The sequence below is a fragment of the Hydra vulgaris genome, chromosome 02, assembly GCF_038396675.1.
Source record: "Hydra vulgaris chromosome 02, alternate assembly HydraT2T_AEP".
NCBI classification, from domain to species: domain Eukaryota; kingdom Metazoa; phylum Cnidaria; class Hydrozoa; order Anthoathecata; family Hydridae; genus Hydra; species Hydra vulgaris.
The window spans coordinates 40062112-40080666 of NC_088921.1; the positions used below are offsets into that span (position 1 = coordinate 40062112).

Consider the following 18555-nt stretch of genomic DNA (forward strand, 5'->3'; position numbering starts at 1 on the left):
TTAGAACAGGCCCCATTAAACGTCGAAATTCAAACGTATTTTTGACGTCTGTTAAATTTATTTCAGATTTAGTATTTTAAAACGTTTTTAAACGTATATAAAGAGTCTAAATTTAGTATAATATATTTTAAATATATATATGTGTACGTTTTGAGTCGCTCTTGTTACTATTTTATTAAAAATAATTGACAGTGCATTTCATTGTCTTACTTAACGATGTAACGTATTACACTTTAAAATGTCACTTAATAAATGTGTAAACAAATTAATAAATTTGAAATGTCTATTAAACGTTTACAAAATTAAAACATGTTTAATAGCCAATATTGTAAACGTTTAATCGACGTTTAATATACGTTAAATTATTAGGTTTGTGATGAATGCTTTTATTATTTTAATGTATACGTTTATTAAACGTGTACTAAACGCGTAGAAAAATGAATTACGTTAGTAATTATAAACGTTTAATCGATGTTTAATCAACGTATACATAAAAAAAAGCTTGAGGCGCTGATCCAAATCAGCCGCCGTTTTTACTAAGTACACCAATATACTAATAAAGAAATAATTTAGGCGTTTTGAGTTCTCTAAATTAATATTCAATTTCAAAGTACAGCGGCAGACAATTTTTGCCTTTGTAAGTAGTATTTTGCAAATACTAAAATAACCTAAATGTTAGTAACCAGTTAATGTATTTAGTGAAATTTTAATTAACTCCTAATTAATTTTATAAGCAAACAGTCTGTAGCTGTTAACATTAGGAAATCTTGCTTGAACTATCTTTTGATTCTGCAATAAATTATGCGGAGGAATACATAGAAGTCAAAATAATATTTCATGTGAATTTCTCTTGGTTGTGTTTTCCAATCATACAGCGTATAAAAGTTACATGATCATTCAAAACTTTTATCGATTCTTCGCTCTTTATATTTTTTATCATGCAATTAATAAATATTTTCCAAATGAACTGCAGCACATAAGTACCAAACAAATATCCATTCATCCCGGAACTTATAAAGAATTACGAACAGCTCACAAATAATTTCAAGAATGGTAAAGAAGTGATTACTGAAACAGCAGAATGACGTGATGATATGAAACTTCTATTTCATTTAAATCGGGTATTCCTTCTTTTGAAGAACCTGGAGTATTTCCTAAAATGAATTTTTAGAAAATACCTAAATTAAATAATGCAAGATAGAATTCCCAACCAATACTAGTTCTTTTGGCACTTATTCTTTTACCAGAGAAAAGAGATTTACTACTCGACATTTGTAGATTCATCTCTTACAGATGGACGGGCCATTGGTGACCAAGTGATGCAGATGATTATCGAAATCCATGTAGCACAGCAACGAAAAATTGTTAAACTAATGAAAAAGTTTTGCAATCAGGAACTGTTACGACTCGAAATTCCCAGAACAAATCAGTGTACAGAAAGAGCAATTAAGTGTCTTCAAGATCTTTTTGGCATCTGTAAAAAGTAAGAGAACCTCTAAAGGAGATTTATTTAGTCAAACAAAGCACAAGAATTATATAATATGCTTTAATTAAGCTAAATACTACACATCATTTTTTCGAAATATACAATAGCTATTCAGACTTGTAGAATTGTTATTTAAGTTTGTAATTTTATATTTATTTGTAATTTAGAGTGTTATAATATAACAATGAACTGAAAAAATGCTTAAAAGCTACATATTACCCAGTGGGCAAAATGACGTTGAAATAACGTTGAAACAACGTCGCAAACCGACGAAATGCAATGTTGAAACAACGTTGAAATTTGGTAGAATTGGAAACAAAATCCGATGTTGAAAACCACGATGTCGAAACAACGTCGATGAAAACGTTGTTTCAACGTTGTTATAACGTCTTATCGACTACATATCATCCATTTTTCAACTTCGATAAAATGAAAATTAAAAGTTCAACGTTGAAATTACGTTGTTTTAACGTCTTATCGACAATATATCAACCATATATGGTTGATATATTGTCGATAAGACGTTAAAACAACGTTCAAACAACCTAATTTCAACGTTAAATTTTGGTCATTTGATAAAAATTATACAGCCTATTGGATACAACTTATATCCAATAGGCTGCAGCCATGTTAAATTGTCATCGTTAACATGTTAAATTGTCTCGACTTGGATTGCGATAATAAATTATCTCGATTGGATTGAAAACAATAAAAAAGCAATATTTTGCGCTAAAAGTAGTGTATTTCATGTTCAAAATATTATTTTAAGGGAGTTTATATAAGAAATAGATAGAATGTTAACATTTTATATATAGATTTTATATTAAAATATTCGAATCGTCATTTACGCACCGACCGCCACCATTAGATCTGTCGGGTGCATTATTTCAACAAACTCATGATATCTGTTCTGACTTCAGCAACCGCAGCAGTCGCTTTACTAAGCATGACGCTCTCTATAAAAAAAGGTATTGCCTGAGTAATTTGCAACAAGTACAGCAAGAACTTGAAATTAATGTAGCACCAAATCATCAAATTGTGTTTTTCAATAACAGATAACATTACTCATGACTTACCAACAATAACCTTACAAATGTTTGTGCCTTAAAATTTCTCTTTACCCTTGCCACCAGCCATGTTGAACTTGATTGTAAACCATTGGTCATCAACCTACAACAAAAATTTATTATTTTTATTAATACATTAAACTTTGATACAATATCAGGTTAGGTAGCCCAATGGCACCGCGTATACCGCGGAATTCCGAATGGTTTTAAAATTTCAAAAATTCAATGACTTTTTTTTTTGTAGAAATAGAAATATATATATATATATATATATATATATATATATATATATATATATATATATATATATATATATATATATATATATATATATATATATATATATATATATGTATATATATATACATATATATATGTATATATATATATATATATATATATATATATATATATATATATATATATATATATATATATATATATATATATATATATATATATATATATATATATATCAGAGCCGGATCCAGCTTTTTTTGGTCTTTGAGATAGCTAATTTCCAGACATGGAGCAAACTCCAAACATTTATATGTTTATACTTATATCAAATAAGGATGCTTTGCAAAAAATTGCTATGATTGGAGGGTGGGAAAATTTTGTGCCCCCCCTGCCCCAAACGTGAGAGCACCAAGTTGATGAAGTATTTTTTTTACTGTTCTCAACTAGACTTATATTCATCCATAAATTTTAAGTTTCATAGTATTATCTTTCAGCGTTTAAAAATAATGACCATATAAAATTTATAATCCCCTCAAATAGAGGGAGATTTAAATTTTATATCGTCATAATTTTTGAAAGCTAAAATATTTTACTATGAAATTTAAAATTTATCGATGAATATTAGTCTAGTTAAAAACAGTACAAAAAACATTTTATTAACTTGTTGCTCTCACGTTTGGGGCAGGGGGGCACAAAAATTGGGGCTTATTTGTTCCCAGCCTTCAATCATCGCAATTTTTCGCAAAGCATCCTTATTTGACATAAGTATAAACATATAAATGTTTGGAGTTTGCTCCATGTCTGGAAGTTAGCTATCTCAAAGACCAAAAAATGCTGGATCCGCCACTTTTATATATATATATATAAAATAGCTAAATTAAAATAACATAAAACACACTATTTAGTTATATAGTGCGTAATTCTTCACCATTTAGTAAACTTGGCATCGATGTTCATTTTCATCTATATATATATATATATATATATATATATATATATATATATATATATATATATATATATATATATATATATATATATATATATATATATATATATGATATTATTATATATAACATATGATATATACATAAAATATATGATATGTTAATAAAATATCATATAGACTATAATAATCATAATACTATATTATAGTATTTTTATTATTGTTATTATTATTTTTATATTTTTTTTATATTTGGGAAGAGCGGAAGGAAAAAATTTCTTTTGACTTTCGTCCAACATTTGCGAGTTGTCAGAAAGTTAAAACCATTAATTTAATAACAAACTGATTGTTTTTTAAAAATGCAAATTTATTAGACCAGAATGTTTTTAGAAACATTGGAGTTTGCTCCATGTCTGGAAGTTAGCTATCTCATGCGCGGAGTGTTTCTACATCGACTATCTTATAGCCTGACTCGCAAGGGAGTGCTGCTACATCGGCTGACAAATAGCCTGACTCGCAAGGGAGTGCTGCTACATCGACTGACAAATAGCCTGACTCGCAACGGAGTGCTACTACATCTACTATCTTTTAGCCTGACCCGCAAGGGAGTATTGCTACATCGACTGAGGGTTTGGTTGGGACAGGCAGTCTATCAATTAATAAAAAAAATAATTCCGGTCTTGCATTTTAATTTTTACTTTTTGTCAACAAAAAATGGACTTTCTGACAACATATAAGAGTTCTATATATATATATATATATATATATATATATATATATATATATATATATATATATATATACAAGTGGAAGTTTTTAGAATAAAATAGCTAAATTAAAATAACATAAAACACACTGTTTAGTTATATAGTGCGTGATTCTTCACCATTTAGTAAACTTGGCATCGATGTTCATTTTCACGGTATATATTATATATGTATATTTATTTATATATTTATATATACATATAATATATGATATATATATATATATATATATATATATATATATATATATATATATATATATATATATATATATATATATATATATAACATATGATATATACATAAAATGTATGATATGTTAATAATATATCATATAGACTGTAATAATCATAATACTATATTATAGTATTTTTATTATTGTTATTATTATTGTTATTATTTTTATATTTACAAATATATAAATATATATATATATATATATATATATATATATATATATATATATATATATATATATATATATATATATATATATATATATATATATATAACATTGATAATATATATTTTATATTTATATAATATAAAATTAGTATAGTCAAATATAATAACATACATAGTAAAACAATTTAATCAAACTCTAAAAAACTATTTACTTTAACAAACTCTAAAACAAATTCAAGCAAATTCTTTATGCAATACACACTGATGAAATAAAAAGAAAGATCTATTTAATATTTATCACTAATGCATCGCAAATTAAGCAATGTGGTATCGTTAAATTGACAAACTCAAAACCTTATGAAATGGCAATAGATGGCCTAATCAATGACTCGTAAAGTCACGCATGCGTATTTGAGTTCTCAAAATGCAAAACGAACGGTGAAACTCATAATATAGACGTTGAATTAACGTTGATTCAACGTCGCGTTAAGTTAGTCGTTTTCAACGAATTTTCAACGTTGATAAAATGTTGATTTTTGGTTATATGATGTCGCGACTAAAAATCAACCGTAAATCAACGTTGAAATTACGTCGTGTGTCCACTGGGTTAACTCTCCAATTAAAAAAATTAGAATTAAAAAATAACGATCATAAAATTGTTTAGAATTTTATCCATACGCATATATGGATATATGGTTTCTTGATGACAAGACCATCTGGTCCTCTGCAAGTTTCCCGCGTTCTTTTAATAATAATGATACCATGCAGTTATATTTTTTGTATTCTATAAATTTTTGAGATTTTATATTTTCTCTTACCATCATATATTTTATAAACATTGTAAATTTGTATCAGTTATATAGATAGAATCACAACATTGTAAAGATAAAAGAACAAAAAAAAAAAAAAAATACATGTATGGATAAAATTTCAAATATATAGGGTAAATTTGAATTTTTGGTTTGCGGGTGACCTTTTATAACAAGAAAATCAAATTACTATTTTTTTATAAGTTTTGTACAAATATTAAACGATTTATGACCCAGGTAAACGAGGTCAAAAAATTGTCATATCCCTAATATATATATATATATATATATATATATATATATATATATATATATATATATATATATATATATATATATATATATATATATATATATATATATATATATAAACTAGTAAAAAACATTTAGATAAGTGTTTTTTACTAATTTATATTTTTTACTAATTTCTATATATATAAATTAGTAAAAAACACCTATCTAACTTTTTTCTTTAACTTGAAGAAAAAAGTTAGACAAGTGTTTTTTACTAATTTATTATTGCTCTGTTCTTTAAGAACATTGAGCACTCTATTTGTAAAATACACTAACATAATTTACATACTACTGTGATCAAAAAGTAAGGTGAATTTTTTTATAAAATGAAAAATCTTTATTTATTCTTCCAAATCTGTATCGTCCCCCTCAAAATAATCCCCCCCTGCCCCAATGCACTTTTGCCAACGTTTTTTCCAGTTTTCGAAGCATGCCGAAAAGTCCTCGGTAGAGATAGCCTTCAATGCGCGTGCCGATTCACGTTGGATCTCTTCAATGGACTCAAAACGATTTCCCCGGAGTGGTCTCTTGAGCTTTGGGAACAGCCAGAAGTCACACGGTGCTAAGTCGGGCGAATACGGTGGTTGTGGAGCAACATGGGTAGAGTTTTTGGCGAAAAACTCACGAAGAACCAGTGCTGTGTGCGAAGGCGCATTATCGTGGTGCAAAATCCAAGAGTTATTGGCCCATAATTCCGGTCTCTTTTTGCGAATAGCTTCACGCAAACGTCGCATAACGCTTAAATAATATTCCTTGTTGACAGTTTGGCCAGTTGGAAGGAATTCGTAGTGCACGACACCACAATAATCAAAGAAAACAGTCAACATGACCTTGATTTTTGAGCGACTTTGACGTGGTTGCTTCGGTCTCGGCTCGCCTTTTTCTCGGTATTCACTCGATTGGTCGGTTGTTTCAGGATCGTATGCGTAGACCCAAGTCTCATCACCAGTAATAATTTGTTTGTAGACGTCTTGATAGTCAGAAAGCATTGCTTCACACGTTTTAACGCGACGCTCTTTTTCAAAGAAATTGAGAAATTTCGGCACCAAACGTGATTTGAGTTTTCTGAGGCCCAAATGATCCTTCAAAATCGCTTGCACCGACCCAAATGATATTCCAACCATGTCAACAAGGTCTCGAATGGTTAACCGACGATTTGCAAGCACCAATTCTTTGATTTTGTTGATGTGGTGATCATCAATCGAAGTCGATGGTCGTCCGGAGCGTTCCAAGTCATCAACACGTTTTCGACAGTCTTTGAAGTCTTTGTACCACTTGTAAACATTTTTTTGAGACATAGTCTCTTCACCGAAGGCCTTTTGCAACATTCGATACGTTTCAGCAGCAGAAATATCATTCCGCAAACAAAATTTAATAGCACTTCTTTGCTCAACAAAATTAGACATCGTGAAAATCGCCGAATACACTTTCGGTACTTCAGAAACAAGCGTAAACAAAAAAAAATAATTATGAGTTTGACATGTAATTTGGCGCAAATGTTAATGACATTCCTACCAACTTAAAAATAAAAAAGATTGGACGATTCGAATAAGGCCGGATGTTTAAATTAAAAATTCACCTTACTTTTTGATTGATTTTTTTTTTTTTTTTAATTTTTTTTTTTTTTTTTTTTAGGTGCCCCAAGAAGTCCTGACGGTCTTGTCACAGAGCACCGCGGAAGTGCATTTAACCAGGAAGTTCACGCCTCCTTCCTTACCGTGACGCGAAAATATGTCCAGAGATCGTTTCGAACCTGGATCTCCTGCTTATAAAGCAAGCGTTCTAACCACTGCGCCACGGCCGCACATTTATTTAATTGTTATACAAAAAAATATTATTATTTATTATATAAATAAAATAATGTTGTTAAATATTTCTTCAATAGTTTTTACATATCTATCTATCTATCTATTTATCTATCTATCTATCTATCTATCTATCTATCTATATATATATATATATATATATATATATATATATATATATATATATATATATATATATATATATATATATATATATATATATATATATATATATATATATATATATATATATATATATATATATATATATATATACAGTGACCTAGAAAGGTTAAGAAAGTGAGGAGGGAGGGGGGTGCTGAAACAGAAATTAAGGGGACCTAACGCAGCTAAAATTTAAATAGAAAAAACTGAAACTTTGAGTTAGTTTTGAGGGAAAGGAAAACGCTCCCTCCGCAACATGTCTCTATCCCATTTCTGACTGTTTTTCTTACTGAATCTTGCAATTAATTTATCACTACCTTTCAGACAAACTACAGCTCTGAAACTTTCAGTGCTGGCGAGCTTCTATGTTAAAATTGTTTCTAGGGACTAAGACCCGGGAAGAGTTGCATTGTACGTGCCCGCTTTTTTGCTGCAAAACCTTGCAACTAAATTTGTACTGCTCTTCAAAATAGCTAGAGCTTTAAAACTTTTAGCAGTTTAAAACTTGTAGCCCAATAACGTTAGGATGTTGAAAATTAAAACATTTTCAGGGCCAACGACACAAGGGGCAACAAATACCCTTTTCATCCAGACATTTTTTTTATTTTTATAAAGGAAAACATTTTAGAAAAAATCATTGAAAAGAATGCCTTTAAAGTTTTTTTAAATTTGCTTGTTGTTATTGGGTAATAAAAGCGAAAGCGCATATAAATGAGCACCTCAAAAATAAAAATATTGAAACTGACTAAATATAAAATTATTCTATTTGAAAACAAGTGAGAGCTATTTTTAAGAATTTTATTACATAATTAAGTTTTAGCATTCATCACTTAAATTAGGTCTTTTTTTGATTTCAACATAGGCATTGTTTCCCGATTACCCAATTGCATTCATATGTTCAAGTTATATTCTTTATTTAATTCTTATTTATTAAATGACATTCTAAAAACTATATTTTAAGTTTAAAACTGAAACTCATCAATATTATATTTTAACTATATTTTAAAGTTTAAAACTGAAACTCATCAATATTATATAAAAAATTAGTATTTTAATTAGTTAGTTAATTATACGTATTTGATTCATAAAACGTAATTAAAAAAATTTATTATGCCGCGTTTCCTAAGTTTTTTTCCATTAAGAACTGTTTCGCAAGTTGCGGTGCGAAAGAGTTTCAATTTCGAAAGAAATTTGGTTTTTTATCATTATTTTTAAAAATAAAACCCTAAAATGTTCACAAGTTGCAATACTGAAAATAAAATTTTATTATAAACATTTTGGTATAAAAAAAATTTATTTTTTACAATCATATCCGTTTGGGCAGCAAAATTTTTTTATAGACTTCAAAACGTCGTTTAGCCAAAGAGCTCATTTCGCAAGTGCGACTTCCGTTAGCGCTACTTTCGTATGTAGCAAAATAGTTTTATTTCGTAATTCAACTTGCGAAAGGCTACATTTCGTAAGTAGCATTTGCGAAATGAACATCGACTGATTTTTTTGTTTCGCAAAATTCGGGACGAAAAAAAAAAATTCCTGATTCTCAATATCCTTCCCAAAGAATTTTATTTTTCCGGAATTGTACGAAATCTTCCGGTTAACAACTTTAGTGTGTATATATATATATATATATATATATATATATATATATATATATATATATATATATATATATATATATATATATATATAATATATATATATATATATATATATATATATATATATATAACTGAATGAATGAGTATATATATAACAAGGAGATGTTAAGAAAGAGGAGGACATGACTATCAAAGAGAATAATGCTGCTTTATTTGCTAAAATTTCAAAAGAAAACAACGAGAAGAACAAAATTTTAAATAATTTAATCATAAGTGGTCTTACTGAGTCATTTAATTTGGAGGATGATAAAGAAGTGATTAATGAAGTTCTGACCATCTTAAAAGTGTCTCGTGATGATGTAAAAGTTAAAAAAAGGCTAAAAAAGAAAAAGACATCACTTCTTACTCCTTCTATTTCTAATGGGATCACCAATCAATTAAATGATGCATCTTTACGTTTCCTGTTGGCGTTAATTGAATTTAACGATTATGGAAAATACCAATTAGCTTTGGATAACGCTAGATAGTTAAAAAACAGTTCTTGTTTCATAAATGTTAATGTCAGACCATATCAAACCGAGAACGAAAGATTAGCTCTATCTAAACTTTATGCTGAATGTAGAATTAGAAGTAATGCTTTTCCAAATTTATTTGAAGGTCTGCAAAGGAAGCAACTTATTTGAGACATTAGAGATGGAAAAAAAGATTTCTGGTCTGGGCGATCTGGCTCAGTTCGATGGATTGAACGAAAAGAATGAAACACCAACAAAAATTCTTTTAGTCCTCTTACTCAATTGTCCTATTCTTTATCTGAACTTAAATGTCTTTATTTTAATCCAACGTCTTTAGAAAATAAGTGGGATGAATTCCAAGCTAGAATTACATCATTGGATTAACCACAAATTATTGCAATTACAGAAACGTGGTTCACTTCTACATCTTTAACAAATCAAGACAATTACACTGCGTACCTTTGAAATAGGACAATTCGTGAAGGTGGTGTGGCCATATATGTTAAAAAAAATATACCTTCATTTGAATGCAAGTTCAGTGTTAAACAAATAAGTGAGCAAATATGGTGTCAAATTTCAATTGAAAATGATATCTTGTTAATTGGATGTATTTATCGCCATCGGTCTACTCGAAATGAGTCTAATTTACAAACTAATAAGTCAACCAAATGTGCTAAAGCTCTAATTGATGGTGGGAAATTTACAAGTATTCTAATTGTTAGTGATTTTAATCATAGTGATATCAGGTGGAGTTATTTGGGTGGTCAATGTAAAAGTGTAAAACAGTCTAGTCAACTTTTTTTAGATACTATCAATGATTGTTTCCTATCACAGTTTGTCACTGAACCAACTTTTATCAATAATACGCTTAACCTAGTGCTATTAGATGACCTTGATTGTATTTATAATGTTACAATCGGTCCTCCATTTGGATGTACTCAGAAAAATTATTTTCACAATTCACTCCTATGGGATTATAGACTTAAATCATCGAATAAAACTTTCAGACTACACAAAGTAAATTATATCTATAACAAAAGTGACTATAATGCAATCAATGAAGGCCAAAAGGCAATCAACTGGCCATACTTCTTCTCGAATAAATCAGCTGACGAAAGCTTCGAATTATTTAAAGACGCATACATTTTTTTGATTGAACAGCACATTCCTAAGTTCAATGTGTCGTTTAGTTTGAAGAAGAATGATCCAAAGTGGTTTAATTCTTCTATTAAAGCTGCGATAAATGAAAAATTTAGACTTTTTATGAAGTTACATTGTGCTTCTAGTAAATTTAAAGACAGTATTCGAGTCTTGTACAATAAATAAAATCGTCTGATCAAAAAACTTGTGGCTGATGCGGTATTAAAGTTTGAGATTGAAATCATCTTTTCTTGCAAATCTTGCCCGAAAAAGTTCTACTCTTATGTAAACAGCCAAAAGTCTTGTTAAAGTGACATTCGATCTCTCTTTAACCACAATGGAACATAATTATTCGATAAAAAGTCTATAGCAGACTGTCTAAATTATCAATTTTTTAAAGCGTTTCCATCAACTGTAACGCACTCTCAATCCCCTATTTTTCCTCAAAGAACCGAAGCTGTTTGTTCTCCATTTTCAAGCTCTTTGTTTAATTGTTGTAATATTGAAAAACATTTATTTGCACTTGACATTTCAAAAGCCGCCGGTAATGATGGAATTCATCCTCGAGTGCTCAAAACTTGTTCTAAAGAGTTCAGTGTCTCTTTTTCTAATATTTATCAAGTCCTTTGATTCTGGCCAAGTGCCATCTGGGTGGAAACTCGCTAATATAACACCCATATTCAAAAAAGGTCATCATACTGATCCTGGAAATTACAGGCCTATTTCCATCACCTCTGCAGTTGGAAAAATAATGGAAGGAATAATGCGTGATGTCATGACTGAACATCTAGTAAAACATGATCTGTTATTTTGGCATCAACATGGTTTTGTCAGATATAGATCGTGCATTATAAATCTTCTTGAAGTGCTGGATATAATTACTGAAGCTTTAAGTGATGATTGTGTAGCATTGCTTATTTTGCTAGACTTTGCTAAAGCTTTTGATCGTGTGTCCATGTTTTGCTTCATATCAAGTTGGCTGGCTATGATTTTTGCAATAAAATTCTTGATTGGTTCAAGAACTTTCTTGACTGTAGAAAACAACGTGTTGGTTTTTGCAATATATATATATATATATATATATATATATATATATATATATATATATATATATATATATATATATATATATATATATATATATATAGTATTTATATATATATGTATATACATATGTATATATATGTATATATATATATATATGTATATATGTGTATATATATATATATATATATATATATATATATATATATATATATATATATATATATATATATATATATATATATATGTATATTTATATATATGTATATTTATATGTATATATATATATAAAATCAAATCAATATTAAGACGCCGGTTCAAACGGAGAAAACTTCAGCAGTTTGTTAAGAGGTGAGAGTAATAGTCTTATTGTATATATATATAACCAAAAAGTTAATTGTTTTCATCGAGCGGCTATTGAGAGTCATCTTGTTTATTGTAACAAACGTTCTTAGGAGGAGCAATACGTCTCGTTAAATTATTTATTTACTTTGGACTTTTTGTTTTCATTATTTCCGCTCTGAATTTCTTAAGGTCTTTCCCCAAATATTATTATCATTTTATCTGGTGTAAAATAGTCCTCTTATCAATCAAGAGCACTTCGAAGTGTTTTCTAGCATGTTGGGTTATCATCTCAAAATTTTCAACCAGCATCCTCATGATGAAATTTTTTTTCTTGGATTAGCAGTCAATTGATCAATCATAAGACTCTTTTCAAGCTTGCAAAACTACTTTATTTTAAAACATGAATATTTTTGTCATTTATTGGGATATCCCAAGTAACACCACCCCCAACCCCAAACTTATAACTATTCTTTAACAGTTTTTTTTTGGTGGGCATTTGGTTGTCTTTTATTATCGGAAAATCATCGGTGAAGTTAACAGTAATAAATTTTTTAACAGTCCATACATTTTTTATGTACTTGAAAACATGCTCTTTTCTTGTTTAATTTGAAAGCTTTATGGTTGTTATTGATTGTTTGGTTTCCTTAAACTTACTTACTAAAGTTTAAAAAAAAACGAGGCCGGGTTGCTGTACATCATCTGATTGCTAATCGCGCAACTGATCGTAAAGTATTTTCCCTGGGCTTGAAATATTGAGCATGAAAAATAAGCTTTAATATCCCACAGTTATCTACGAACCAAACATATGGAGCTTGTGTTGGGTGCAATAATCTTACTTCTGCCATCTGGTTGATGACTTTCTTTTCGTAGTTCATTGCGTTTTTGAAATTTTTACACTTAACATAGTATTCATCAGTACATTATTTGCATAACTTTTTTATTTCTTCTTCACGCAAAATTAACATCAGCTAAATGTTATCAAGAACAAAGAATTTTTGTTAAACAGAACGCTTTTCTATTCTTAAATAAATTTAGCTTTATATTACCATACATTCAGACCGACAATAAAACAGGTTTTAACAGTAGTATTTTAAACACCTTTTATATTATTTCATTCACATCAAATTTAGAACTGGTTTTAATTCCATTCAGAAAGCGCAAAAAGCGATGTTGTTTTAATAAGACACGATTTAGACGCAGTTTATTTAAGTGCAGGTTTAGTCTATGATGGGAGAGGCCTGTTTTAATGTTTTATGTAGGGTTAGGACTATTGTAATTGTAATGTAATAAAATTACAATAACTATTGTAGTGTATTACTTTACATTAAAGTAGAAAATCTAACGTATTTTAACATATTTATATTCATCTCTGACGAACTTACTATTATTTTTGCTATTTTTTATTTACGGATTTATAAAATATTGCAAATTTTATTTTTCACATATTTAGATTTCGCATCACCTATCTTGTTATGTATTTCTAAGCTCTAAATGGCCGCAAAATATTGCCTGTCTGATGATAGCCTTACTATTATGAAAAATAACATTCATAAATTATTTTATTCAGCTCAATTTAATACAATTTTGACACTAAAATTATTTTTTTTATTACAATAACAATAGATTGTTAATGTATTACAAAGACGAATTACAATACAATATTTATTGTTATTGTAGTGGGTCATTACAATACATTTTTTTTTCAGATATTGTTATTGTTTTATAAAGATGAATTGCAATACAATATTTATTGTTATTGTATTACAGAATTACAATAGTTGTAAATTGTTATTGTTTCTAAATTAAGTTAAAACAATAACAATAATTATTGTTACTGTTGTTGTTTTCATTACAATTACAATAGTCCTAACCCTAGTTTTATGCAATGAAATAGTTTGTATTTAATACTGAGAAAAGAAAAAAAAATTTCATAAAAGCAGATTTCCACTTACAGAAAAATTTCCGTGGAACGAAACTGAAAAGAAAACTATTCATGAATAGTGAAGAAAACTTTTCATGAATAGAACGGAACAGAAATAGAATTTTATTTTCTGTTCCGCAAAAAAATTTCCTGAAATCAGAAATCCGCTTTTAAATAATTGAGAAATAGTTTTATAAATCCATCGAAATCCATTGAAAAAAGCTTCGGAGGTGGAGGAGGGGGTTGAACAGAAATTGATAAGCATTAACTTCCTCCTCCTTCTTCCTCTTTGATTCGATTGGTGAGAGTAAGTGTGGCTTTTCTAGGAGAAATGAAACTATTAAATGTATAGACTGTGTAAACTTAGTATTAAACATGTGACACACTAATAGAGACTGGAACTTATTATCTTTTTTCTATTATCTTATTAAAGTTTTCCAACAAAAAGTACTTTTAATACAAAGCTATATATAAATTCTGAGTTACAATAAAACTTAGCAGCTTAAAAAATTAAAAAATACAGCGTTTTATTGTTTATCAATTGCAAAAACGTGGAGACTTGCATAAACCCAACGGTAATTGAGAACTACTCAAACGTCATTGAAAATTTAAATTAAGTTTTTATGTTTTATAAATATTTATTTTACATGTAATATGTATTCAACTAGACAGGTTTTCACACATTTAACTGACACAAAGCTTTTTCAATCTATGCTTTAAGTGGGCAAAGTAACTTATAAAAACGTCTGATTGACGTCAGATTTTATGTCAAAGCTAAAATCGCAAATGTCAGTTAATGTCTAAATAAAGACATTAAAACAATATTACGATGTAACATATTTCCGCTAACTTTGAGCGAAATTTTTTAACGATAAATTTAAAAGAAAAAATCTATTGTATATTTTATATATATATATATATATATATATATATATATATATATATATATATATATATATATATATATATATATACAGGCGATTTTACAAATAAAATGATCGAGGGGGTTTGAATACTTAAAAAGTACCGACTAGGCCCTTTAAAAAAAAAAGATTCTCAAAATTAGGGTTTTTATTTTCGCACTTGTAATTCCATTGCTTCTCATTGTAGCCATAACACTACCTAAATAATAAAGTTTGTTTTAACATAAGAGTTATAAACAAGTTTTAAAAACAAACATACAAGAGTTTGACATCCTGTTGAGTTTCTATGAAAAATCTTTTGAGAAACGGTCATAAATAGAGTTTCAAACTTTCCAATTTTAAAAATCTTTTTTTTTTTAACTTCAATTTAGTACGTTCTTTGTAATGATCATATTCAAATGCCAGCCTTTTTTTTTAAATTACAAAATACCTTTTTTATCTAGTTAAAAAAGGTTTAATTTTTCAAAACATCCTTTTTTCCGTTACTGTGTCGAAACTTAAATCTTATCATGGTGGTTGATCTCTTATATGTTGAAGCTGAACATAACTTTTGACGACATCAGACTATGAAACAAAAGCATGCTTACAGTTAAATGCATATGACATATTAAAAGAAATTATTTATTGACCAATAAGTTTTCTATCCTTTGGTCTACTTATATTAAATGTAAAAATAATAATGGCTATAATACAACCCTTTTTCATTAAGGAAACTAAATAATTTTAGTCAATAGTTAGCGAAAAAAACTACCATACTACCATATTTTTATGTTTTTCTTCAAAAAAATCACACCAACTTTTAAAAGATAACCATCCTATATAAATTTAACGTAATAATCTTTGTATATACCTGTCTGACATTAGTTATCCACTGTTTTAATGACTTGATAACAAAAAATATTACAAAAAAATATATATTATTAAGTTCTAAGAACAAATTGATTTAATAATTAAGTTTAGTAATTAGTTTAGTAATTAGTAATTTCCTATTATACGTAAGTTAATAAACAGTTTAATCAAATTTTAAACGACATTAATAAAGTTTTAAACGACAAGTTTTAAACGGCTTAGGGAGTTTATTAGTAAAATTTCCAAAATCCTCAAGCTGATAAATATTATGTTCATATTATATAATTATTTATAATTATTATAAATATTATAAATCACAAAATAAATTTACATAGTAAAAAATGAAATACTGAGATTCAACAATTATCTTTTTAGTCATCTAAAACACTTGACCGTGGATTTCAGGGGCCCGAAAAAAGTCATTAGAAGAGCAGGTTACCAGTTTTTAATCCAAAATTTTTAACACATATTTTTAACACATATTTTTAACACATATTTACTGCAAAAAAAATAAACTTAATCTTCTTACAAAATCTTACCTAGGTTTATACAAAATTCAAGATCTCTTCTCTCATTTGCAAATATCACAAGTTTAAACAATTGCAATTGCAATTGCAATGCAAATTACCCAAACCTCCTTTGTTTAAACAAAGGAGGGTTGGATAAAAGTTAGGTTATGGATTTTAGATTTGTTCTGGAAGAAACCCTTGAAAATACCATCGTTCTGAAAGAATGGTACATGCACGAAACAATAAAATATTGTGTCGATTTAGTTAATTTGATAATCAGAGCCCTCCCAAACGGGGGTGTCCCCCCCCCCCCCATTGTTGTCATACATGCATTTGAGTTGGCACATTTGTACATTTAGCACTTGAGTTGGCAAGTTTTGAAGTATATTTGGCAAATTTCAAAACATCGAGGACTTTTTTTTTGGAACTTTAGTTGACAGAAAATACATAAGACATCCCAACACCCCCCTTCCCTATGAGAAACCTCTTTGGGACGGCCTTGAGGATAATACTTTGGTAATTCTTAATTTAGAAAATGAAATTGAAAATAATCTTTAAACAAAAAAATTTAATTTTTAAATCTAAATAAAAAACAAAACAAAACAAAACAAAAAATATTTTATCATCAAGTTTACAAAACATTTTCATTTCTTGCATGAATACACAATACACTTGCATACACAATATTCTAAATTGCAAGCAAATATAAATAACTTTTTGTATGTACCGAATAGTTATGAAGTTAGTATGTACTTTAACGTTATAAGAAAATCTTCTATTCCTTTCGTTATAAGAAAATCTTCTATTCCTTTCGTTATAAGAAAATCTTCTATTCCTTTTCTTATTCCTTTCTTCAAAGCTATGTAAGTGTAACAGCAACAGCATTTGCTTAATACATCAATAGAACGTGAATTTCTATTTAATTTCAGACACCTTTTTTTATCACATTTTTTAAATTTTACGGAATTAGTAGTATTATATTTATTGCATCTCTTGTTAAACTGTGCTTAACAGCAACTTAAGAAAGTTCTTCATAAATTAAATAAACTGATTTTGGTTCAGAAACAGTATCACTGAATTCAAAATCACTGGAAAAATCAATTATTTTTGACACACCATCACGGCTGTCATTCTTATTTTCCGATATATATTCTATATAACAGAGAGACTTAATAACCTTTTAAATTTTTTTAAAGTCATCTCGACTTGTTTTTCGGTAACGTAATATCTTCAGGTAATAGTTTATTTAATGAACTTGACAACAAATCGGTGCAAACTGTACTGGAGACATATCTATTATCTCTTACATTATATGTGATAAAAGTTATATGTCCAGTACAGTTTGCTCTAATATGTTGTCAAGTTCATTAATGTAATATTATATTTATAAGTTATATAAGGAGATATAAAGTTATTAAAATATCGTTTTGCTAAAGCATTTCACATATATCATTTAATATTACTACATGATATCTGATATAGGTGTGTAAAAATTACAAATTTTTATTCCACAAAATGTCATGCGCATTCAAGCAACGAAACCTGAGAACTACCAATCGCGAAATATCTCATTTGGTTAACGGTATTATGGTTATAATATTAACTGAATGTATTCATGTAATACCAATCGCTTTTTGAAAGTTTTGAAAGTCGAGTGACACGTGACTCGACTTGGCATTTCTAGTAATAAGAAAAAACATGATGAAAAAGTCGATGATTATTTACCGAAA

General features: G+C 28.1%; 1 protein-coding gene across 1 annotated transcript; it reads left to right on the top strand.

The window, feature by feature from the left end:
• The first annotated feature begins 9764 nt into the window (after nucleotides 1–9764).
• On the top strand, nucleotides 9765–15264 carry LOC136076061 (uncharacterized). The gene is made up of 5 exons (XM_065789526.1): nucleotides 9765–10045; nucleotides 10565–11394; nucleotides 11635–11801; nucleotides 11857–12191; nucleotides 15213–15264. The coding sequence occupies exons 1-5, from the start codon at nucleotides 9765–9767 to the stop codon at nucleotides 15262–15264; spliced, it is 1665 nt and encodes a 554-aa protein (XP_065645598.1).
• Nucleotides 15265–18555: the final 3291 nt, after the last annotated feature.